This window comes from Temnothorax curvispinosus, unplaced genomic scaffold (assembly GCF_003070985.1).
Source record: "Temnothorax curvispinosus isolate PA1 unplaced genomic scaffold, ASM307098v1 QBEX01006321.1, whole genome shotgun sequence".
Taxonomy (NCBI): Eukaryota; Metazoa; Arthropoda; class Insecta; order Hymenoptera; family Formicidae; genus Temnothorax; species Temnothorax curvispinosus.
Genome location: NW_020216101.1, coordinates 253,231 through 279,061, shown reverse-complemented (window position 1 = coordinate 279,061; position 25,831 = coordinate 253,231). Strand labels below are relative to the sequence as shown.

The following is a 25,831-nucleotide window of genomic DNA, read 5'->3' as shown; positions in this document are numbered from 1 at the left end:
GTGGAATAAAAGGTCGAGATTATTCGCGTTGATTAGCGATTATTTCGACGGGGTGAATTAACTTTCTTAATAAAGAAGTAACGGTTGATTAACTCGGTACCTATCAGGAACACTTTCTATCCCGGGTTAGTCGAAAATATGGCTCATTGAAGGTGCATAATTTAGAAAAAGATATAAACCGGAACGTATTAGTAATAAAAAAAGAACAGGACCTGTGCAACCACTTTGTTTTTGACATTTGCGAACATGAATATGAATGAAGAGACATTTAGAAACATAAAAAAGATGTAATATATAGAAAAAAAGGGAAAGAGTATTAGAAATCAAATTGAACTATCTTATTAGAATTAAGAAATTCTTTTTACAAGTCTATGATTATTATCAATACTCCGCTATTTTCTTGGTTTATTTTGTGCATGTCATTTCATACAAAAATACACCCTATCGTTCCTGAAGCATTTTGTATGACACAGCTGTGTAATCTGCATAGCTCGTCTGTGTAAGCTACTCAAGCGGATATTCCTCGAAACAATTAAACGCGACTTTATTTATTTCCGTTCTGTGAGCAAAGATGAATTCCACGGAACACTTTCTTTGACCGACATTCACGATTGCGACAGACGCGAGAAAAAGTGACTTGTCCCCATGCATGTTGAATCAAAACGCCAAGTTCCGGAATTGTATAATTGGCAACGAGGTGAGTGTGAAATGAATGTCGCGACGTGGTTTCTCCTTGAAACGAGCATTTTGTAAACTCATGGACGATTATAATTCTATTATTGCGTACCAGATGATATTGCTAATTCAGTTTAGAACGCAAGAAGCGGCACGTTTCCGGAATTAAGAGCGTAAGAGTCGCGGATTGTGCAACCGGTCGGTCACCCAGACCAGATTAGCAAACTCACTGATCTGTAAATCTCAGTCTGAAAGTCGTTCTGGCAATTTACGTGTGTGCGAAATTGTGCATTAGTCACGTAGTTAAACACATAATACGGGGAGACACCGCGATAACTTGCACGAAAAATTATATCGAGAATAAATGGCCTGTCGCTCAGTGACTTACGAGATGACGCAAATAGAGTCACTAATTGCCTTTATAAGCTATTATTAAACAAGAAAATGTACATAAAAGTTTCATGCACAAAAGAGATAAAATGATATTACATATGTTGGAAATCAAAAAGCGCCGACAAGCTAATTAATAAAATTAATGAAAACGTTTAATCAATTACTTATAGAAGGGATTTAACACAGTTTTTAAAAATGTTTTAACTCGTGATATATATAGCAAAATATTTATATTACATATAAAAGGATATGCGCGTATAATAAGCAATGTATTAAATATTTATTGCGAGATTTTTACTTGATACGTATAACCCTTTCGACAATACAATCAAAAATTATTATTTTGCGTAAAGAAAATCTCTCATATTCCTTCCTTGAGAAAACTCCGCTTATAAGAATCTCAACACACCATATAGCTACCGCGTCGCCTTCCCGACTTGTCGCTCCTATTCTCCTCGGATTTCCTGCAGATTTTGCCGACTCTCTCGAAGGTGTTCAGCGCGCGTTCCTCCGTGTCAACGTCCAGGAGATTCTCCATAGACTTGCGAACCTGCCGACAAACGTTCACGCCCTTAGGGCTGTTCCGCTGCAAATGGTTGCCATTCTCGTCGTGATAATCGTCCCACTCGCCCATCTCGCTCCTGACATCCTCTAGAGACCTGGTTCTACCGACGGCACACGTGCAAGGTGGCATGCTCCTGGTAAGGCCGCCCGAGCTCTTAGCTCGTCCTCTCGGCCGTTCCATCAGCATCATGCCAGGTGGTGGCATCGCCACCGGCGATACTTGAAGCGGTGACATCGCTTGCGGCGGAGGTGGCATGGCATTTCTGTATAACGGGGCCAGGTAGTAGTAGTCCCGCGATTTGTTGGGATTCGCGGTAATCCTCGGAGCGGGCACGTAATTGTAGTCGGGGATGTGAGGGGTTATCCATTGGGCCAAAGTATCTAAGGGCACGGGTCGATAGCAATAGGACGGCGCTCGGTTGTTTCTGTACATCGGCGGCCAAGGTCGGTGCTGCTTTAGATCGAAACGGGGATCCATACGTGGATCCAGCACTCGGATGTCACCCATTGTAAATTGTGATTTGTATTGCTCCTTATACTAGATTTTGGAGCCAATTACTTTAAAATCAGTTGAGATGTACTGTCATATTTTCCTCAACTAATTTCTTGGTCAGAAAATACGCTTTATTAAATAGGTATACTCTGTAATTATATTTCAATATATATTTTGTATATCTTAATATAGATATTAATTGTTTTTGTAAAATATTAAAGTTTTTCTTTAATGGTCTTTTCAGTCGAAATAATTATATGATTTCCTTCTCAAGTAAATCTAATATCCTTTAAGAAACCGGCTGGTGAAATAATTTTCTTACGTGACAAACGATTATCACGTTTGATTATTTTAACAATTATTGATTGTTAAAAACTTTGGAAAAATCGTTAATAATTCGACGATAATGACGTTGTCAAGGATCAATGTCGTTGAAAGTGGTGTTTGATGATCGCGCACTTAGAGAGTTTAGCACGCTCGGTCGGGTAATAGTAATAGAGAGATTCTGGATTAGAAACGTTTCTCGTGGAACGACGATGAAGCGAGGATCGATAGAAAAGTTCGATCATGCGCGACGAGAAATTTCGGTTGATTTTCACTACTGTTCCGGTGTCCCTCCAGGGAATTCGCGGCGAGTCTCAACGAAAAGAAAGATCACTTTCAAATTTGATTCGACACCTCACTTCACTATCGGACGAACTTGTCAATTTTCTAAGTTGTCACCGAAGGTTCTGTCATTTTGACTCAACATCGTGCTCTTTTCGATCGTCGGATCTCAATCTTCTAGCTTTTCTTCTGCAAGATTTACCGAGGAACACCGTAATTTCCGTCACACTCGAGAAACACTTGAGGCGATCGAAAAACGCGGATCGCGATCTATCGCGGCCCGTGCTCAGCTGGGTACGACGAAGGAGTGCGTAGACTACGTTCTCGCCGAGCCACTATGGTCCGTTGAGAAACGACCCACTTCTCCTCGTCCGAACGCGAAAAGACTTCGTCTCTCCTTCCACCGCGAAACTCATCCCCCTTTCTTTCGCGCGTATCGTGCGAAGCGAGAGTAGTTCGCGGTTCCGTTTGGGGGGAAGATTGCTCTTAAATAACTCGTTGTCAAATAATGTTGATTTATGGATTTCGTCACACTCGCTAGAATAGGATAAAATGTAGTATGTTTTCGATATAGATAGAAAGGGTTGGGAAAGCAAGTGAACTTATAACATTTGCCACAATGCAAATGAATCATTTTTATATAAGTACCAGAATTTTAATAAAAATTCTAATAAATAAAAAGACTTTTTTAATTTATTTATCTACTCTGTAATATTATATTTCGATTTATTCACTGTACCCGTACCCCTTCCACAATTTAGGAATACCGGTCATTACATGGTGCAATATAACAGAAAATAACAGTTAATGAGAAAACATCTGCAGCTACAAAACTCTATAGAACAGCTCCATATAAGTGAAATTTAATTTAGTGTAAATTGCCACATTGATGTAACGAAGATATAAAATTGAAGTTAAAATACTAGAATAATTATATCAACAATTATGGCGTGAAGAACAATGGTGATTGCATGATAGTCTCGCAATATGCGTGTGATCTCATTTAAAAGAATCAGCGAAGGATATCTTCGTTAGAAACGTAGCATGTAAAGATCACGCAATAGAAATAGAATTAAGAAAAGGACTGCATAGAGGTAGAGACGCTTTGTTACAGAAATGCGAGCGTTGGCACTTAAAAGAATGTAGAATTTTCTTCAAAACTTCAAGATAGATGGAATATGAACTTTCCACGTGAAAATTTAGAATCTTAATCCTGTTCCATCAAAACTCACAAGATCTTCAAGATCAATTTTCGAGATCTGCGAACCGAGGAAAGAGATAATCGCATCCATCGGGAGAGTTTGACGTACATGACGGATGAAAAAAAAAAACAGAAAGAGGAGCAACGGCAACATTCGTTTTCTATCCTCTCTCGCTTTCACTGCGCCATCATCTTTTCCAGCGACAACCACCGGGGCCCATCCGCTCGTATTAATCTTGTTTCGAGATAGAAATCGCGTCATTATTCGCAGGAAGTGAGAACGAAGGTGGGCGTCGAGAACCGACGTGTCGGCTCGATCGTTTTCATATCGCGAAACGCGTTGCCTCCGCGAATTCAATCGCGAATTGTGTCGCAACAATTCTCAATGTGCGTCAGGACGGAATTGAAGGTTGCTGCAGAGCTGTGGCAAAGAACACAGAAAACACATGCATAACAGCATGATAGTTGATGCTGTTTCTCCTTTTTAGTCTGTCCTTCGGACTTAGGCGGCTGCGAATGCGTGCGTGCTTCAAGATTTTTATTTAGATTTGTAAGTACTTCAATTGATACGCTTGAATTTTGTTTTTGATGTAGAAGAGATTAAGAGAAGACTATATACGGGTACATTTTAAATTTTGTTTCAGAAGAATCGAAGAGTTTCTCCATACACAAAAAATAAATATTAATATCATTTACATGGGCTATTTAGCAAGTAACAAGTAACAGATAAATTATTCTTGTGTTTTTTTATGAAGATTTCTAGATGAAAACGAACTTTCTATCATTTTTACCGTTTTATAGCTATGAATATGAATGAAGTAAACCTGAGTATTATTAATAGCATACCTAGCTAGTATCTATTCGTACTACTAGTATAGCTAGTTTCGATTAATTATGGGTAGTTTTATTCTCGATTCCAAAATTTTTTAATCATCCATGCATAAATTTGTTTTCATACAAATATTATATTTCACATAATTGTTCTTTTATGGACAGTAATTATGTTCGTTTATTGTGCGCGCACGCATGAGATCATTTTCTTTATATTTAAAAGTTTTTTATTCACGCAAGAATGCATAAGTATGTAAAATTAAGAGCATATATATTTGAGAAAAAAAATGTGAAAAGAGAAATTAGTTTATATCTATTTATTTATTAACAATGTGTGTGGAGTACAGATGCGCACTACTTATTTCCAAGGCGTTGCGACGAATCATATATAACTCGTTTATCCTTGCAGCAGCACCGTATATGGCCCGCTGCACTTTCTTACATTGTGATCGATGCCGCTAACAGCCAGGAGTTAAATTGATATTATCACATGTGTTTTACAAATTTCTTCGGTCGACTGATTTTACGAGCGTTCTGCGTATATCGCGCGAATGGATTTATCCCGACGACTGATCCGGGCAATATGTATATTTTCGTCGCGGCACAAATTACCGGATCTCGCGTCTCGAGAGAGGAGCCTTTCAGATAAACGCGAGTAAGAGTTTATGTGATTCATGGCATGATTCTTGGATATGGATGATGACTTTACAGCTTAAAGATAATGTTGTTTATTGTATATATATGCATAATTTCACTTGAACACTTTTCCTAATTTTATTTTTCACAATACTAATTGTAAGTTTTATTATATATACTGATTTATTAATATTAAATGAGGAAAATCGCTTTAAATGAAGAAAAACATGCTTTCTATTGATATTAAAAAATTGCAGATATCTTTTTGATTAAAATTATGTCGTGCGAGATCCATTGTCACTACGGGGCTTAGTTGCTTAGTAGCATTGATACTCATAGACCCACGCCTCTGGCGCGCATTCTTTGAAGAAAAAAAGATGTCATGTATTTTCTTCAACGCGGGACGCCGCGCCGCCCTGTCATACGATCACGCCAGTTTAATTTTCCCATTGCTGCTTTCTCCGATACGCTCCGTTAATAATCCACCGCGATGTGCGGCAATCTTCCACTATTTTTCTTTCCGGTCTCTCTTCCTTTTTCGCGCCGCGGCATCATCGGTCGCTGGTGGCGCGTACACGCGAAATTTCCTTTCGCCGCGGTAATTAGATAATTACGCACGCGCTCGTAAATCGTCATTCGAGTAATCATCAACCGATTATTAACCGTGTTTTGCGCGTCGCTTCAATTTCACTTGCGTTCTCAGAAAAAAATACGAATATATAATACTCGTTGATTATATACCGAGAACGAAAGTGGTTCGATCCTTTCGCCGTGTTCAAATCAAAAGTCACTCGAACAAGATCATTAATGCAACAGATAAAATCAGGTCTAATAATATCTTAACTAATCAGAAGAATAAAGCAATCCTGGCACTACAAGTAATCTAATAAGTGATAATACCTACAGCGACTAATATGTGATATAAAGTCCTTATTCATTATTATACAATTACAATTTTCTACAGTTAGGTATATTAATTCGACATTGAACGTTTCGCCTGTGTGACATAATGTATATTATATAATGTTTCTCAACTGAGAAACTTTAATTTGTTTAGATTTTATGTGAACCGGAATTGAATTTGACGAATAACCGCGAGATACAAATGTTACGAATGAATTTCTCCAGATGGACACTCGAATCAATTGACACAAAAATCACGGAAAATAGACCGCGAAGCATATAATCGACGCGAGACGTCGATGCGTCACCTCCGCAGGACATCTGCGTTTTAGAGAAAGTATCGCGCGACACAAAAAGTAAATTGCCGTGATCCGGTGGCATGAGCACACGCGATTTATCTCAACTTGCGAAAAGAAGATAGGGCTTTTCGGATATCTTTTTGTCACCGCGTCGATCTTTGGGCAATTATCATGGTCGGCCGCCGTTAGAAACGCTCGTTCTGCAGTGACGTTGGGTCGTCGCGTGCGAGCGTCGATGGCGGATTATCGCGCGTCGCTATTAAAATGGCGATGGCTCTCTATGTGGGATGTAGATCGCGAGAAAACGAAATCTGGAGCAGGCGTTTGTTTGGGAGACAACGGCGGCAGATTATCTCATGACGAAACCGAGGGTGATTTACACGAACCGCGAAAGAGTTCATCTGATTAGGTGAAAGATTACCACCTTGGAAATTGGAACGTAATAGCGAAAGGAAGACGATCCGCATCGTTAAATGGATATCGCATTATTAAAAACGTAACAGACGATATTAGCATAATGTGTTATTAATAGGTATTAACTACTGAATATTAATTACTTTCTTAACGAATAATATACTTATACGTTAAAATGTCATTCCGAATTTAATTTTTTTAGCACAAAAATGACAATTTACAATCTATAATAAAAAAAGACTAATAACTTCAATAAATATCTTCCTTTTGTTCAGTTTAAAAACTTAATTTTTGAATTCTAATAATATTGTCTTCTCGTGTAGAAAAAATATAATCGCATTCCTTTGTACGACTGAAGAGAAGAGGTCATTGGTTAAATATTAGTGCGTCTACGTAATGCCTACACGTGTCCAATATGATTTCTTCTTCCTCAAAAGGAAAACGTCATGACTTGCGAGAGCGCATCGACAAGAAATGTTGTCGAGGTCAAAGTTATCGCAGAAACAGGCACACGTTGACCGAGTTTTCGGTACCGGAATTACCAGCTACCAAATTCCTACTTCAATTCGCGCAATGATTTTGCATTATACAGCTGTCAGCCCACATGAAGAATACATTTTGTTTTTTCTCACGGTCCACATTCGCTTCTTTTCCTTATCCATCAAACTTGATTCACATCTTCATTATCATGGATCTTGGAAAGTTATTTGTATTGGAGGTGAATTGTATAATTCTATCTGATGATCAGTCCTTATTTCTTGCGATCCGGTGGCTACTATCGCGAGCGCGAATGAAAAATTATTTTATTTGCGCGTGACAGAGCAATCGGATTGACCTTTTCATTTTGAAAAGTTAATCGATGGCTGATACTTGCAGTTGAGAAACAACTTACCGGCTCTAACGCATTGCGCACCGCGCGAATAGAATTCGACGTGCTGCACTCGTACGCGCACCTTCTTATCCGAGAAGCCGCGCTTGCAGCGTGAGAAAAAAAAAGAAGCGCGACCAGTTTTCTTGTAAAACCGCTTGCGTAATGCTTGCGTATTGCGACCAACCGCGACTTCTTTCGTTCGGAGGTTCAGAGCGGAGTTCGGAGCGGAAACGAAAAATGTAATGCCGAGTATGACCGGATTGCCGGCGTATCGTGTACCGTTAAAAATACTAATAACAGGTTGACTGGTGCCTGTCACGAAAACGGGCAACGCGATAACCGGCATAACGAAGTATAAACCGTACATTACCATTTACCAAGTATACACGCGCCACGTTGCAATTATCATACGTCCTGTCTTGATACGTGGACCATGACTTAAGCCGCCGCTGACGGATTGTACCGAAAATAAAAAATATCGAAAGCGATATCTCGGCGTAAAAGACGGAAGGATAGAGGTTTCACACGCTCGGTTCACGCGATGGTTCAAAATCAGAATGTTGCCAACCAAGTTGGTATGACGTTAATTATTGCTGCGTTGATATAATACGTATAAATCATTGTACTTACAACTTTAATTTTTAATTATACTGTATACTTAAAATGTGGATAATATTATAATTTACATTAATGAAGGAGATAAATAATTTTCATTTCGCTGGCTAATTAAATTAATGTGTTGCTTTCTAACTAAATTAACGTTATCCTTTTTTTTAATCTCCGAATAATGAAAAGGTTATTAATTATAAATAATTAATAAAATTGTAAACAACATATATTTATGAATATTAAGCGATAATCACTGAGGATAAATGATAAGTATAGTATTTGGCTTAATCTTCTCTTACGTCACTTCAATTAAATGAAAACTTGAATTCCGTTAAATTTCTGATCTGTCATTAAGTGTCTTAAATTAATTTACAGCATACACGAACATTGCGGTGTATCGCGTTTTCACAAATTACGAACATCACGATTGAGAGAAAAAATCGCGCCGGTTTGCGGCAATCACAAGAAATTTACAAGAAAGTGGATTACAAGCATTAGATGCGCCTGGTCGAGCTTGCATCCATCAGCGCGAAGATTGCGACCCAGATTTTCTCGACAATTTAGCTGTTCGGCCACGTTTTGAGTAGAAAGTAGAATTTTCAATTTGCTTTTCTTCTTATGAATGACAAGAAAAACTCGGATTTATTATATATATATAAGGCGTGTTTATTATCGCGAAAATTAAAATTGAATACCAAAAAAAAAAAGAAGAAAAAGAAAGACCGTCATATACCGATAACACAGAACCCGTCAGTGAGATAGGAGAAGTCTTGACCAAGGATCGTCGAGGTAGAGACTGGTGAAATCGTTTACCATCAACCTTCTGGTACATTCACCGAGCTAACATAGGTTTCTGTTTTATCCACGTTAAAGTGTGGTGTTTGACACACCCGGTGTATTATATATTAAAAAAACCTGGTAGTTTAAAAAAAACGTTAAAAAAGAAACAGTTGAAATGATTCAGATATACTTGAAGATATGCTCTTTTAACCCTTCGCCCGTAAACTATAATTTGACTGGCATCGTCCGTAATCTGGGTCATAAATGTCCTGTCGTTATTTTGACCTAGTAAATAGTGTTCAAAAAATCTGAAAAAATTCTGTAATACTTGTATACTATCCTATTTTATAATCCCAAAGTTTATTTAGCGATTCATTATAAGATAAATTGTTTATAAATAATTCTTTATGCAAAAAATTGATAAAAATCCATTTTTATTAAAAAAATCATATCTCATTGAGTTTTAAATCAAAATAAAAAATTCCAACGAGGTTTTATAGTTAAATATGTGTACTTTCAAGAAAAAAATTCTGTATATGGGTCATTTTTAAAAAGTATAATTATTCTGAGGATTGAAAATGGCCTTTTTCGGGTTAAGGAGAAATAAGACTTTTAACGTAATTTTTACATTATTTTATTAAAAAATCATATAAAATCGTCTTTCTCGTAAATAATATCTGATATTTGTCGCTTGATCATCCATTGTACCCTGAAAGTACATGTAATTTCTTTTTACACGTGTTTTCATCCACTCAAATTTTGAGGTTATAGGTATATATAATATACACAATCATAAAAAAATATCACTTATATAAGTTAAAAATAACTGTAGTAATATGAAAATGACGTTAAATTAATTTTACTTACTTGCACGAAAGTCTGGCACTGTCCGTAAACTGGGTCAATAGTGGCACTGGACGCACTTTGACTCGCTGCTGGTCAAGCACACACTGGCGAATTCCAACGAAACTTTGGGCATGAGTTCTCCTCACTACCTACTTTTTTTACGAGGGACGGCAAGCCCCCCCCCCCCTTTTCATTTCGGCGGTATTCTATCTTGAATTTCGGCTTGTGCCATTTATGACCCAGTTTACGGGCGAAGGGTTAAAAGATATATTAATAAGTGATACCAAAGATTTCAAAATACAATTTTTTAAATTTTTCTCATAAAATACATTTTGATTTACAAGAGTTAAACAATTTCAAAATTATGAATTATAATTTTTTTCTTAAAGAAAACATGATTTGAGAAGCAATATTTTTAAGACACACGTACTGATGTTTTAAGAGAATTACGATGTTAATAAGAGGATTTTATTTTATATATATACTTATTTGTATTCAAGACATTACACTCGTATATCAAGATGTTATACCCGTGAACTTGAAATTTTTGCAGACGCTCGCATAGTCATCGCCGCGCTTTTTATTATTCTCGAACACCAACGTTAAAGTATAATTGGCATCATCATCATTCAAATGGCGATTACCGTTTTGATGCCGCCTACAAATGGGAGACAATAATCGTTTCGGCGGCAACAAGCGGATGATGGACTATGACATCGTTAGCAATGTAAATTATCTCGTTTTCTGCGCGTGTAATATATTCCAAAGAGAAGCGATATTCAATTTACGATTGATAACGCAATTAGATACTCTAAAGCGTGTATAGAAACTGTATATTAGAAGTAATCTGGATCCCGTAATTTGCAATCGCAATTTTAAGAACGTTTAAAGATCGTGATTGTACCAATCTCGATTCTCATCTTTATTTCAAAATAAATTTGAGAATAAAGGAGATACGTTCGCGTCCTCTAAAAAACCGACTAGAATATTATTGTGCTTGAGGAGCAGAAATATAATGAAGTATACTTGAGAAGATAAAAAAAACTCAGAAAGAAAACGAATATTCATAGGCGTTGTCGGCCACGTCGGCGAGCAAAGGTGCAATGACGACCCACGCGGATCACACCATACATGGAAATCCGACTGACCAAGTTATTACTGATGACGAAAGAGGGATAACCTGCGCGTCTAATTTTAGAGTACGAGAAAAATACCGATCGTTGCAAAAACATGTTTGCTCTGGTAAGCCTCATATTAAGTCAATTACTGTGTAATCGTTATTTCCATCTGCAGCTTGACAACTAATTGACATTCGGTTACATAATTCCATTAGTATCCGCAAGATGTTTCAACGCTTCATTTAAATCTGAAAACCCGGCGCGGCGTTACGATGCAATATATGAAAGAGAGATGCGCTAAAGTTGGTTTTACGAGACTAAAAACAAAACGTCGAACCACAAGCATCTCTCGAAGAAACGATAGATGTGTTCGTTCCGAATGATTGAATAAGGTTTTATCGTCGTAAATGTCAACCATTTCACTTGGCAAAGAAAATGTTCGCCACGGATCATGGTCATAGCAGAATACAGTTTGTGGTACCGATAAAAAGGTCATGTGCCAAGGTAGAGACGAAGAAAGGAACGCTCGATTTCACTGAAATGCAGGATGAAGAGGACGGTGATTACATAGAGGACTTTCACCAAATTAGCAAACATTTTGCGTCGTGTAGGTCTCCCGGTATAATGTTTCGAAAAGTATCGGAGACTACGTGACGCGAGCTCGAGATCTCACGCTTTCCCGGAACAGTTTTGCACACATTGCAAGATTGTTCATCAGATTACAAATAATCGAAACTATACGTTCAAGATAAATTTACACATATTAATATAAATTATTATATAGAATTTAATTTTAATTATAACATTAGAGTATTACTATTTAATGAATCATATTAATATTTAAAAAAGAGCTTAGAAACTTTTAACGGCGAAATCAATTAATACTATGAAACTCTAGCATAATAAGTGGACGATAATTTGATAAGTCTAATTTGCACGTTAATAACGCTGAGAAAACATTCTTTTATTAATTGAAATCACAGCCGGCAGTATTCGCCAACCACGCAAAAATCTTTTCTAGAGTTAATTAGTGGCGTTGAGTACCGCATGAATTTGAACGAACATTTAATAGAGCCTTATTGACGTGTGCTTCATTTAATCTTAATTATGTTGTTAAATTAGCCGTTAATTCCGTTAATAAAAGCCAGGGAATACTACAATAAGAGAAATACGAAAAACTATTAATCTTCAAAGAAATTATAAGATAGACACGTAAAAGACTTGTGATATTCTTTCGATTATTTACACCTACATTTTCTTATAATTTGTTCCTGATAAGATATGTGTATATGCGAAAGTCTCAAATAAGTTTCCTCACCTGAAACTCCAAAGAATCCATCGCACCATCTGAGAGAGATTCGTAACCGATTCGATTCTTCCGCACGAAATACGGAAGAAACTTTTTCTCAAAACACGGTAGTCCTCGCATGACGATTGAAAGAAGTGATGCTCTTCGAGGTCGGTTTTGCAAGGTCACAATTAAAATTTTCGGAAATTAACACCAACAGTAGATATAGATACCCGCCTAGCCTAGACTGTCTGGCTGACAATAGCGGAGTGAATGACCCTGCCTACTTGAACCGATTGGAACGTGGATCCAAGTCTTCGGTCTTAAAGACTCGCGAGCGCAGTCCCCCGGATATTCCGGGCGATCGAGAAGATCGACTTTCCATTTCTATAGATCCAATCCCGGATCACTTTCGAAAATTTCCAAAAATCTGAATCTACAAAGACTACCGTAGATATTTGTATATATATAATTCTGTACAAATTTTCGTATCGATTGAAATTGTGTATAATTTTTGTAGTAGAAAAATTTCAAGCTGTCTAATAAATAACTTTTACTTTACGTGAAAGAAGCCGCCATCTTGAGTATCCTGTACCTATATCTTCTTCACAAATAGTTTAAAGTGCTTTTCCATGTTCCTGTTAGATCATCCGCTACCAGTGCTGCACGATACGTGCAGCACTTTTGAGTCATCGAAGTTGAAAATTAACATGTAAAATAGAGTAATTTTTACGGCCAATTCATTGCAAAATTATTACGATTTACCTAGCTGTTTACTTCCGGCCAGTATTTGTTATGCGTATAAGAGAAAACATATTGCACTACCGCGGATGGACGTGCGTGACACACGAAGTATCCTTTCGTGGGTCAATTTTGGCTAGTTTGTGCGCCAATAAGAGTCAATTTTTCATAACGGTACCGAAACTGGCGATCGGTCAATCATCTTGGATGTCGTCGTACCGTGAGACGGAACGGTTCCGGAGCCGTGTGACACGCGGGAAATCGCGCGTGCTCGTCGACCGTGAAGCTGCATGTAGGTAAAGCGCATCGCGCACGAAACACGAAACACACGTGCGGCACAGACCGGATTGAGGAATTTCGATACCCCGCGTGGTACAGCAACGATAAAAATATGCATTAGCCGAATGAAAAAACTCAACCTTCTTTCTCTTTGTATGAGCTTATTATAATGATTATCAATATATCAGGAATATTCAAGAAAAACACCAAAAAAATTAATTTCAGATTTACTTGAAAAACCAAAGTTGCTTAATATTTCGAATCGAGCAATAAGTGTAATAGTGGTGATAAATGAATCCATTTAATATTTTTTACAATACCACACAAAGATATTAAAAGAATGAAAAAGCAAGAATCTTTATCTTGTATAGTGCATAACTTGAAAAACTTATATTTCTTGAAAAAGTTTACTTAGGTATCATAGATTTTTTTCAGCATTGCTATATCAATGGGTAAATTCATGTATATGCAAAAAGTCATTCATGTATATGCAGCGTCGCAGATATATAAGTTCACAATGAACTAATATAATGATGTAATAAGCTACTTTTAAATTCTCGTGTTCGAAAGACCATATCAAGCGCACCGACGTGGATCGTGTGTATACAACCGTAATTCTCGCGTTATATAGAAAAACCGAGCGTCCACGGAGGAAGGAAGCGAGGGAGAGGGATAAGGGGGAGTCTGTCCGCAAAAATGTGAATTATCGCTGGAGCGAGCGCGTAGGCTTAACCGCTCAGGGCCGAACGCTGTGCGTAGGTTGCACCTGCGAGGAACTTGTTTCAGGAAATGCTCGGATCCATTGCCTACAGGGCAAACAGCCGGAGAACGCAGGTTACGCCGTAATAATGCAAGAGCTAACGTATATTTGCCGGAAAAAGTTGAAATTATAAAATATATCTCTCTTATCTAGTATAATTTATCAAACATATCAGAATATCATGAGAGTAAGATTCTGTGCAGGCTTTAATTCCTTCTTTTATAATATAATAATGTATATTAAATAAAAACTAATTAATTGTAAAGAATGAGATTTTTTTCTTTATCAAAATGAGATTATTTCAGTAAAATTTTAGTTCTAGCGCATGGTTCTTCCTAATTGTGCACCTAATAAATTATACAACGTGACAAATGTCCGTGCAATATGCTAATTTTAGGTTTATTTTTAAAGATTTCAGCGATTATTGTGCATAATAATAATTAAATATGATTAATCGATAGGTTTTGAGAGCAAAACATATATCAAACTTAAAAAAAATATATATATATACATATATCAAGACTTGAGTGGATGGAAGCTTCGTATCCCCTATCTGCAGTGCGACGCTATCACAACGTTTTGATGACTAACACTGCGTGACACTTTCATACCATGCAAGGCACGTCGATGACGTAACCACGTATCGGAAGTGTGTTTGTTCCCCTCAGTGTTACGTGGAATCAATCAACTTAACAATAAAAGTCAGTATCGTGAAGCATCTTATCAGAAAAAAAAAACACTTAAGTAGAGCTATTTAAAAAATGCAGTATAATTTTAGTGGGGAAGGCAAGCAGGAATTAAAATCGGTATAATATTGATGAGTCCACAGTTCGATATTATAAACAAACAAAAATGATTTCATAATGCCTTATTCAATGACAATGACACAAAGTATATTTTTTTATTTTATAAAAATGCAAATTGAAATTACGAAATGAATTTTATCAGTTCCGAAATTACATCGCAAATTTAGCGAATCTATTGCGTCATGAAATGCCTCTAATCATGGGATCAGTTTGCAAAACCCTGTAGGTTAGATTTTCTAACATTTTTTCACGGACTCCAATTGTCGAAGAGCGGGTTACACGGCGTAACTGTGTTCCGGTAGATACATACCGCAATCTAATATTTAGCGTACACATTAACGGATCCTGAGGTTTTCCCACGCGTCAGCGCGAGTCACTCGTGTGTGTAGGATCGCCTAACAAGGACCGATAAATTTTTACTCGCTCTCGTGCAGCAATCCAGCCAGGTAAGTCAGCCTCCGGCTGACAAACCGACGTATTTTCCTGTCGCTCGTGGCATGAGAATGGAAAATAATGCGAGACAATTCGCGCAACGTAGATATGAACGTTGTAAAAGTGATTTTTACATCCTACAGATAACAAATATTTCTAACTTTATTACGAGAATAATAATCTACTCATGTGACAAGTCCTTTTCACGTGGACATGTTTGCCGATCGACTTTTTCATAATCATATCTATATAACCGCGCTATAAAAGCGATATTACCGCATAGCTTACTCAGCTCTTCTACTTATCGATGGCATCATCAGCGGCCTTTCACATGATCTCTCTCTCTTTCTCTCTCTGGAAGTAAACAGAACTCGTTACCTGATCGGTACCACCGCCGTAGCTTCCTTCCTCCCAAATCGGATCGTCCCATCCGCCCGAGGAGCCTGAGGAGCCTCTGCGACCTGGATCCCACGAGTTTCTCTTCAGGTTATCCAAGGAATCCGTGGAGAGTCTCCTCCGGTCATACGAGCCACGTCTGCCACTAGAAAGCGGCATCGCCAACTTGCCATCGGGCCTTCTCAGGCTATCCGAGATTGAACTTGTCGTCGATGACGGATCGCCGCTCAAGGTCACGTTCAGATGGCTCCTCAAATTCCCGCTGGAGCCGGCGAGGCAGCTCTTCAGGTTCCCGTTGGAGTAGCTGCGCGCCTTCAGATCCCCGTTCGACGTGCTCAGCCCGGTCCTGAGGCTCGCGCGGGGGTCCGCGGAGGTAGCGAAGAGGCTGGCCAAATTCGGAGCAGCGTCGCGCCGCGTTGTCGCCGGTCGCTGAAGATTCGTCATCGACTTCGCCACGTAATCCCGTCGCAACGGCGAGTTGTAAGTCGATAAGGTGTCCTTCCTGAGACAGCCCATGGAGCGGCCTATGGGGTCTCTTCGTAAAGGCAATCCGCCGATCGTGTTCGAAAAAAGATCCTTCCTGGTGTTGTTGATAGCGCTCATAGATGATCCCAAGGGATTCTTTCTCAGGGTACTGGGAAAGGTCGAGGGGTGCAGTTCTCTCTTGGGCGGCGACATCGGTATATTCAGCGATCCTCTTCCGGTGGGAGACGTGCCGGTGTAACTATAATAGTCGTGACGTCCAAAAGAATCTTTCTTGTTTGCGTGATACAGACTACCGACCGATCCTCTGCGATTCCAACAGTTCTCTTTCGCGTGCTTGCCGTGTATCTCGCAACATTTGTCGATCTTAATCTCGTGCTTGATTAATTCAGGATTGTTCTGTAGTTGCTCCAGTTTAACGTCCCTGAAGAGCTCCTCGAGGCGACGTATGGCCGCTTGCTGGTGTGCCGATGACATTGTGAGATTACGATGAGAAAATATTTTCTCGAAATAAATGTGAAATCAATTGGAGATCACGGAATCCTCTCCGAATTTTCCGGACCTTCTCGATAAAAATGTCTAATATTCGACCTTGCAGGTATACAATTTCCACGCTTCGCTCATACACCACATAATTGCTTTCCAGGTACTTATGTAGGAATTCGTCCGTTCAGATTGTCTCGCTTGGTGACTTTTACGGCTACCAGGATGTTAATTAGCTCGCAAAAACACTCCTCGACCCCGATGTAAGTCAAGACGGAAGATATTTCGTCTTGGTCTTATTGTTCATCGACCATATATTCCGTCATAATATGATAATGCTTCTGTATTCCCGTAACAATAATAATCTTCTGAATGCCTTAGAACATTATTCGGTACTGACGAAAAATCCTCCACGCTTTGTTTTGTAGATTCTCGAAATTTTTCCAACCACATGCACTTTTGCTAAGTTCTCTTGTTATATTTCAGCGAGTTTCAGCGGCGCACTCACGTATTTATACGTGTTTATAGTGACAAAAAAATGCTCTATTTTATATGTAGAGAATTGTTAACAATTACGTAGCATCACGTAGATTTCATATAGATGGTGTCACAAGATAGATTTAATTTGCAGTATACCAACGTCCGTTCGATATACAATTATGTACTCACAAGACCACGTGAAGGGACTGGCGATCTTCGATTCTACCTTCGCGGCTCGTTAAGCAACCGGCGTATGTGCAACGTGGTGGGAGTGCGATCGTAACTATATGAAAACGCGTGTGCGTCGTAACACACGTCTGATGAGGTACTGGAGTACCGCGGTACGCGCGAGACCCGGTGCCTCGAAGGAGCTCTCCGCCATGCGGTGATCCCCACCAGACCGGTGTGCCATTCGTTCAAAGCCGAAGTATCCATATTAGGTCAAACCTTATGGGTTTGTCACGCAAAACTGCGAGGGAACCGTCGATATGACCTTGGCACGTCGCGGAATCAGGTCGCCAACGAAGGCGCGCTTCATGACTATGGGGTCCAGTTACCATCTTGATAAACGCCGATGCGCGATACACATGCATGCGCATCACTAGCGAACTCTGCGCTAACGCATCAAAACGCGATATTTTCTTCTTCACGACAGACGTAATAAATCAAAAAAGTCTTAAAGAGATCGTTCTGTCAAATCCATCTTTTTACAGGGAGAAACAAATACTAAATATGTTCGCAAAAATACGATTTTGAAAAGATCGCGTCAAAGGCCACACAATAAATTTCTTTGTGGAAATATTTTTAGATCTGTACGTATAAAGTGTTGTGTGTTTCAGAATCTTTATAATCCTTAACAACCGATTATGTTAATCCGCCGATCTATCAATCTATCGATCTATATCAATTGGAGAACAGATGATTATAGAGCAATTATTTTTTAAATGTTTAGATAATGTTCAGAGCGAGGTCAGGTAGATAAAAAGTAGATAAATGGAATCGGAAAAAAAAAGAAATAAATTTATACTAAACGTAGTGCAATTATGAACGTCAGCATTTATCTTCGTACCTAATTATCACGTAATCAATCAAATGTTAAGGATAAATTCATAATTGTAGTAGACATAAAATATATCACACACGGCGGAATAAAAAACAAATCACAATTTTTAAATTTTGAGATGACTCAAACTGGTTTAAACATCTCTAAACGAGATTTTGTTGTAGCGTCGAATCTCGATATGCAAGAAAAAACATTTCCATTGCAGATTGTTGCGAACTAGAATGGCAAGTGACTCATTCCTCAGCCTATGTAAATTATGCTTTTACCGCATTATGCTTTTAAGGAATAGTATTATTTTTTCTCTTAAAATACAGATATACATTGTAGGAATATCATAAATTGAAATAAAAATTAAATAAATTAAAATCAAATTATAAAACATGATCTGAATTTGGCGAAGAAACGTATATGAAAGTAAAGCGGAAACTAAAAAGAGAGAAATTAAATTAATTTCGAACAATATATCAAATTTCTTTTTGTAATTCTGCTAATTTCTTAAATGATGATCATTTGCATTATTTTTTTCTTTATATAACAATCTCGACGAGATATATGTTTTCGAAACATCCGCAATAGCATTATACTTTCACTGATTGTGAGTAAAATGAGTTTTGAGTTCACTGAGGAACACAAAAAGATTCCTTTATATAAGATACATCATTAAACATGAACGCAATAATTAATACGTTCATACTAAAGCATTTTTTATTTGTGACAGTGTGATCGTAATTGGCGCCATCTACTCCTGATTACCGGGAAGGCAGAAGAAGGATTTGCGAGCATGGTATCTGGTGAACGGAAACGTTCTTTCGTGCAGCCAACGAGATGGAGCCGCAATTGCGTTACACTTCATAGAGACGACACAGATTGCGGCGAGTGTATTTGTGTCCTACCACATATATCGCAATCATGCAAATATGTATATGATTTCTGTAAATAAAGACTATAATGCACCCAAAATTACATTTACACAATCTCCTAAGATCAAATTATGTTTTCTTAAGCATCATACTAAAGCATTATATTAAAGCGAATTAGAGCGAATTGTATTAATAACTATGTAATTTGCTCCAAAAGAGAAACGATAATTTAACTGATTATACTGGTTAATTAAAATTGCTACAAATGTATGTTATGATCGCATTAGTCGTAACTAATGTAAATATTTTAGCTCTGTCATAATTTTATAATATTAGAACACCACAAGCGGACATTATGCTATTTATTTTCTGATGCCATGTATTTTTCAATAGATTACACAGTCAAAAGCATAATTTACTTGTACATTTATTTAAACTTTAATTTTAAAATTTTAGATCTCAAATTTAAGAAAAAATTATCTTAAATTTTATAAACTTCTAATGAATTATATATATATATATATATATATATATATATATATATATATGTAAATGTCTTTATTAAATTTGATTTAAAATTTAATTAATAAATAATAATCCTCTATGCTTATTAACATTTATTGGTAAAATGCATTATTAACCCACCCAATGTATAAAACGTCAAAACGTTGTATAATGACAACCGTTCACAATACGAAGTAACATCGATCGAAATGAGCAATTAGCATTACTACAGCAATTAGATGCGAATATCCCTTGAGTCTCTTTTTAAAAAATGGAATCGGTATAAATATCTTGTGCTAAAAATTAAATATAATTTATAATTAAGATATAGGCACGTTTGTTTAATGCCGTAATTCGATTTTCTCGGAGCATGTTGCTAAATATCACGATGACATGATGCGGCGCGGACCTTCGAGAGCAGAATCATCGTGAAGTAGCGCCACGATCATAAAATTTTATCGCGACTGTCGGTCGGTTGCAAGTCACGTATTGTCAGAAGGAAACGCGCGTGCATGTATTCGCCACGGGTTATCGAGTTACCCGGCTTCTCTTTGACACCTACACGAAGAAGCAGTGGCCTATTCCGGTTCACCTTGACGATCGAAGATAAATAACGACTTCGTTCCGCGTGCTGGAAAGGGTATACTCCCTCTTGAAAAAGCGATACATTCGCAATACCAGTGTCGCGTTGTGAACCGAACGTGAGTTGACGTTATCACAATTACGAGTATTATGTCTCGCTGCCTCTGTCAGCGGTTGTCAAATCCGTTTTGAAGGATCTCAATGCTTTGATTGGGCTAACTCGTTTAACTCGGTTCGATTCGACCTCCCACCGTGCAACTGTCGGCGACCATGAAGTAGCTTCTACGTAATTCTCTCAGATGAGTGGATGACGGTAGAGCGTAATGCGTCGAAAAATCTCGGAAGGGCACCCACGCGATAACACCGTTTCTGTCAATAACGCGATGCTTCCTCCAATTGTGCGCGACAGCGAGATGATAATATCGGCGCTCTTGTGCGACGTAATTTACATGCCACAGCTACGTCACAGCACGGTATAATTTAACATCGAACGAGAATGGACATTAGAATTTCGAGTGTAGGCGTAGATCTCATCGAATTCTTGCCGCTGCAGTCGTAAAACATTAATCGCTTATTGGCGTCCAAAAACATTATCTTAATTAACGTCTAAAAACATTATATTGACGATTATTAGATAATCGTAATAAATTTGACAAAATAATATCATCGAAATTTGTTAAAATAATCTATAAAGAGAATTATCGTAGAAATTTGATGCTAAATGTTTCGCAATGATTAAATAAGTATAATAGAGATAATCTCGTCGTTAAATTTTCACCAAGAGAAACTGCTCTCTCGCAGCTGTTGACTTTATTAATACGAAAATCAAACGTACCGCTGTCATCGTGTTTATGACGCGAAGGCCTTTAGATGCGCACGATTGCGAATGTAGAACGCGGATGGATATTCGCGAGGTATGTCAACATGAACTTTCATAGCCGATCTGCAATTCGCTAAATCGTACAAAGACAAACGGGTGAAACTGGAGAGCCGGTAAGCTACAGCGTCGCCGGCACACTTACGCGGAAACGCAACATTTCGATCTTCAGTCGCAGTTGTATAGTTCCCGCGCTGCTCTAACAGTTTTTTATACTGCGCCGTTGTTGCCGACGATGTATCGCGAATGAAAGATAACAAAGGTGCGTATAACTGTACCAAGCCCTCTCTCAGTAAGTATGTGACAAATAAGCGGCCAATAAACGTACATTAAAACGGGTATCGTAACATGCCGTTGTGAAGTTTAGGAAATCAGCGATCATATCGGGATCTCTATAAAACGCGTTTACTGCGATTACCCACACCTAGCTGACGTCACAGCACTTCCGCGAAATTATTGTATTGCATAATGCAAGCGTGTCAATAACGAGGCCACTGAATCCAAAGCAGTGATATTTTTTTTGTACGAGAATAAGCATTTCGATTCTTATCATTTGACATCGTTTTAATCGCAGCACTGTTTTTTTATATCAACACAATTAATAATAAAAATAAGTCAATCTCTGTCGAACGTTTAAATCAAATTAAGTCATAAAGCTCATGTTTCGTTTATATATTGCATTATTTTAGTTTGACAATTGGTTCAAAAATTTTCTTGTTGATAGTTTAAAATTATTAAGTATAAGTAATTTCTAAACCAGCTTTCCATATGAATTCTTCAGAGTCATGCTCTGTATATGTGGTTAGGATTAAGCAGACACAAAATGCGAAATACGGAAGCCAGAAATGATGCAAGGACAGAATGTAATAAATAAAGACCAACTACTAATAATAAGTCATCGTTGTTTAACATTATTTCCTTCAAACGGCACGTTTGCGTAACTAAATAGTCGAATTTCGCGGACACATTGGTATCACCTGTTTATTTGTCACTTCTGTCCGTGGTAAACGAGCCACCATTCGACTCTTTTCATCGTTGTAACATTTCCGCCGTCGAGGACAGAAAAGGTAATTGACATGCAAATTTTCGGCTACCACCGGCGCCGGTCACTATTGTTGTATTATCCGGCGCGGAAACGCGTAATTTCGTATTGCATGTGAACATTGATCACGAGTGCCGTAAATCTCTAAATTTTATAAAAAGAAAATTTTACGTAATAAACCATATAGCATTAGAACTTTAACACTATGTTGTATACAGATTTTCAATAAAATAAAAAAATAAAAAATCACTCAAATAAATGTGTAGTTAGTTACTAATTAATTGAAAAGAGTCATCGGTGTCTGATATAAAAGAACGTTTCAAAAAAATGAGCAAATGAGCAATGTACAACGAAAGATATAAGAAGAAAGATCAATCGAGTCCAGCAAAAGGGCATACGAAAGATTGTCCCATAGTTAATTGGCAATTGAGGCAATTACCGTTTAATTGACAATTTCTTGATTAGCCAAGACTAATCAATAACGAAGAGAATTAAGCCAAAAATGTAGAGAGCCAATCAGCGAAAATAAAAGACTATATAAATTTTATTACGGTATGGATATATAATCGTATAAATTGTGAAACAAATGTATAATTTATCAATAACGTGCATTCATGAAAAAAATATATTTATATAATTTGCTAGAAAAATACTAAATCATAAACTTAAATTTCTATTTTCTGGCGTATCTATGTTAGTATACGAAGTATGAATTTTCGATTTAATGTGTGTTTAATCAGATTTATGAAGCGTGATATATTTATGTTCAGTAATTTCAATATGTTAAACAAAATTGAATTATACATTGGGCAGTTTCCACTCACATAAGTTTACATAGCGTACATACATTCCGTTGGCTTTATCGACGCATTTGTCTTTTATATTGAGCATTACTTTCTTACTTGGCGTAAAAATGGCGCGGTAACAATCTTAAAATCACCTCTGAATTACACCGGAAGAGATGTGGAGAGAGATATCGATCGGTTTTATGTGCCTGCTATCTCGATCGATTCGCGGAAAATGTGGGAAGGCCGGTTTCTCTGACGGCGAATTACGGACGACACTATAAACGTGTTATAGCTTTTATGTCAAAGCCTATAGGAAATACGGAAAGACGGATAGAAAGTACGTTCTGTACGCTGTACTGCGTGGTGGCAAGTCAACGCAATTTTTTTACGATGGGACAACGGACACATTGCCATAGACACGGTAATAAAATGACAGTATGATTTAGAGGAGTACGTCGATGCTCATGATTTACGCTACGGTTATGTGATAACCGAATGACATACTGTCGTATTAAATAACGCAGCGCACGAGTGTGCGTAATATTACGGTCTTGTTAAAAAGAAAGCAGCCGGAGATTCGTGGGCATAAAATAGACAACGACGCTAAAACATGATAGAATATTTCAAAATTCACTTACCTTCGGTTTGATGACGTCGTAATGTCCTTCCGAGACCCTTGAATCATAAATGCCACTTGACACCGAGTTTTGCCTCCTGCAAACGACAAAATACACGATCAATTTAAGTATGTCATGTTGTGAAAATAAAGATCATGAATTTTTTGGAAAAGATAAAAATGTACGCAAATAAAAACATACAAATGTATATAATAACAAAGGAGAATATGTGCGTGTGTGAAAATTAATTATGTTTGTCAATTTAAAAAATATCTCTAAAGAAACGAGGAATTGAAGAAGATTTGATGGTTAGATGGTCGGAGAAAATTACTCCGACGCTAAATGTTATCGATATTAAATGACGCAATGCCGAGAGAGCCATAAATTTTCGCGTATCTTCGTATCTTTCGCAGTGGGATTATCGGGGAATTTATACACGATGCGACTCGAGGAACTTACGCGACTGGATCCGATCCATTGATCGTAGGCTTCGGCGACTGGATTCCAGACCGGACAGGTGCACTCGTGTGAACGGGAGAAGGTCCTTTGCTTCCCAAAGGCTGCTTTATTCTGCAAATGTCAGAATGGACGCGAACGATAATTTTCAACAGCAATCAAGTTTCGCCGCTATTCACACGCGATCATAAATTCTCTTAAAGTACGAGGAATTTATGATTGTGAAGGTATTAGTTTCGTCACACGCGATATCATCTGTCGTTTATTAATCTCTCATTTCCGTTGATATTTCCAGCCAGTAATCTCACTATTAAGCCGGCGTAAATCCAACTATCTATTGCACGTTACACGCAATAACTTTGTAGAGTTGCGTAAAACACATCTGAATCTAAGAAGCGCGGGATCTAAAATTAATCTTTTTATAAGCAGAAGTTTAGAAAAAAGTAATTCTTATTAGAACATATATTACAAGTAATTTAGTCGTTTCCGCTTCTAAAGATACAGAGATTTTCTCTATCGAATTATTACAAATAATTCACGATATCCTGTTTTTAAGTGTCCACTCTTTTTCGCTTCTAAAGAATAGACCTAGGAATTAGCCATGACCGCGATTTTCATGCAGAAACAGAAATAAAGTCTGAGAAGTCGCGAGACCTCTCAACCCGAGCCATTACTCAAGTGAGACATGATTTATCGGGGATTCGTTATCACCCTCCGAGTTCCAACGCGGGAAAACGAGAAGTTGGACCATCTTGACCTCCGCGAACTCAGACTCGCGGGTCTTCGTGGCATAAACAGCGGATTAAGTGTCTTTTTAAATGTAATCTCAAGTGATGTGCGATGTGCATCATGAACAACATGTAATAATTCGCAAGATGCATTATCTCTCTCATAATTTAAGACTTGATGTACGTAAATTTTCTAAAGTATTTCAATTTTCCCGAAGTCTCCTGGACCTCAACTGCGAATCGACGTAATCGTTCAGTCAAAAGTGGACCAGTTTCATATAGTGGCATTTGGTCGCGAAGGAGCTGTTAGTTTTTTCAACGTAACGGTTTGATATGTTACATTGCAGATGATTTACAATCCGACATTCTCTAAATCACTGAAACAATCTCTCCAGTCGATCACCGTGCGATGGCTCAGTTTTCGTTACCGTTATACAAAATCGCGCTGCATCACGGCGCGTGCTGCGTTCTCAATCGAAGTAACGTTTTGCGATGCGACATGAGCTCCCGGCGCAGCTCCACAAGCTCACCAAGTTGCGTCTTTGCTGAACGTGGCTTATAAGTTGTACAATACAGCGAGCGCGATTGACTCATATTCGCGGAAATCGTGGTAAACAATTTATATTTGGGAGTACTAATCATCTCTCGTTAATACATTAGCCGACATTGATAAATATATAGAAAATTATACGCGTAGAATATAACGTGGCATTGTAGATATAATGTTTATCATGTGGCAATCTAAAAAAAAGTCAGCGTTTCAGAGTATATCATTCAATTCAATAATGTCAATTAATTGCAAATCTCTTCTGAAAACAGCAGCTCTAGATTTATTTGGAAATGGATTATTCAAGAGATCGAATTAGATCAAGAACAACGGATTGTTGAAATGACTATTCGCGCGATATTAAATGCTCATTAAATCTT

The 25,831-nt window shown here is 37.8% G+C and overlaps 1 protein-coding gene and 1 long non-coding RNA gene across 5 annotated transcripts in view; both read right to left on the bottom strand.

Annotated features, from left to right (window-relative positions):
* The window catches only part of LOC112455690 (WD repeat-containing protein 47), a 68,251-nt gene that overhangs the window by 14,288 nt on the left and 28,132 nt on the right, over positions 1-25,831 (bottom strand). For 3 of the 4 annotated variants that reach the window (XM_025017786.1, XM_025017784.1, XM_025017785.1), the window contains exons 5-6: positions 24,180-24,290; positions 23,742-23,817 (exon numbers count right to left, since the gene is read on the bottom strand). In XM_025017786.1, coding sequence (XP_024873554.1) covers positions 23,742-23,817; positions 24,180-24,290 — 187 coding nt within the window. Of the gene's footprint in view, positions 1-1,477; positions 3,051-23,741; positions 23,818-24,179; positions 24,291-25,831 lie in introns of those variants that run through there. The other variant, XM_025017787.1, reaches the window with a different exon arrangement.
* Positions 9,894-10,374, bottom strand: LOC112455693. The gene is made up of 2 exons (XR_003040885.1): positions 10,143-10,374; positions 9,894-9,984 (listed from the first exon to the last, which is right to left on the bottom strand). It is a non-coding gene; the product is annotated as an uncharacterized LOC112455693 (long non-coding RNA).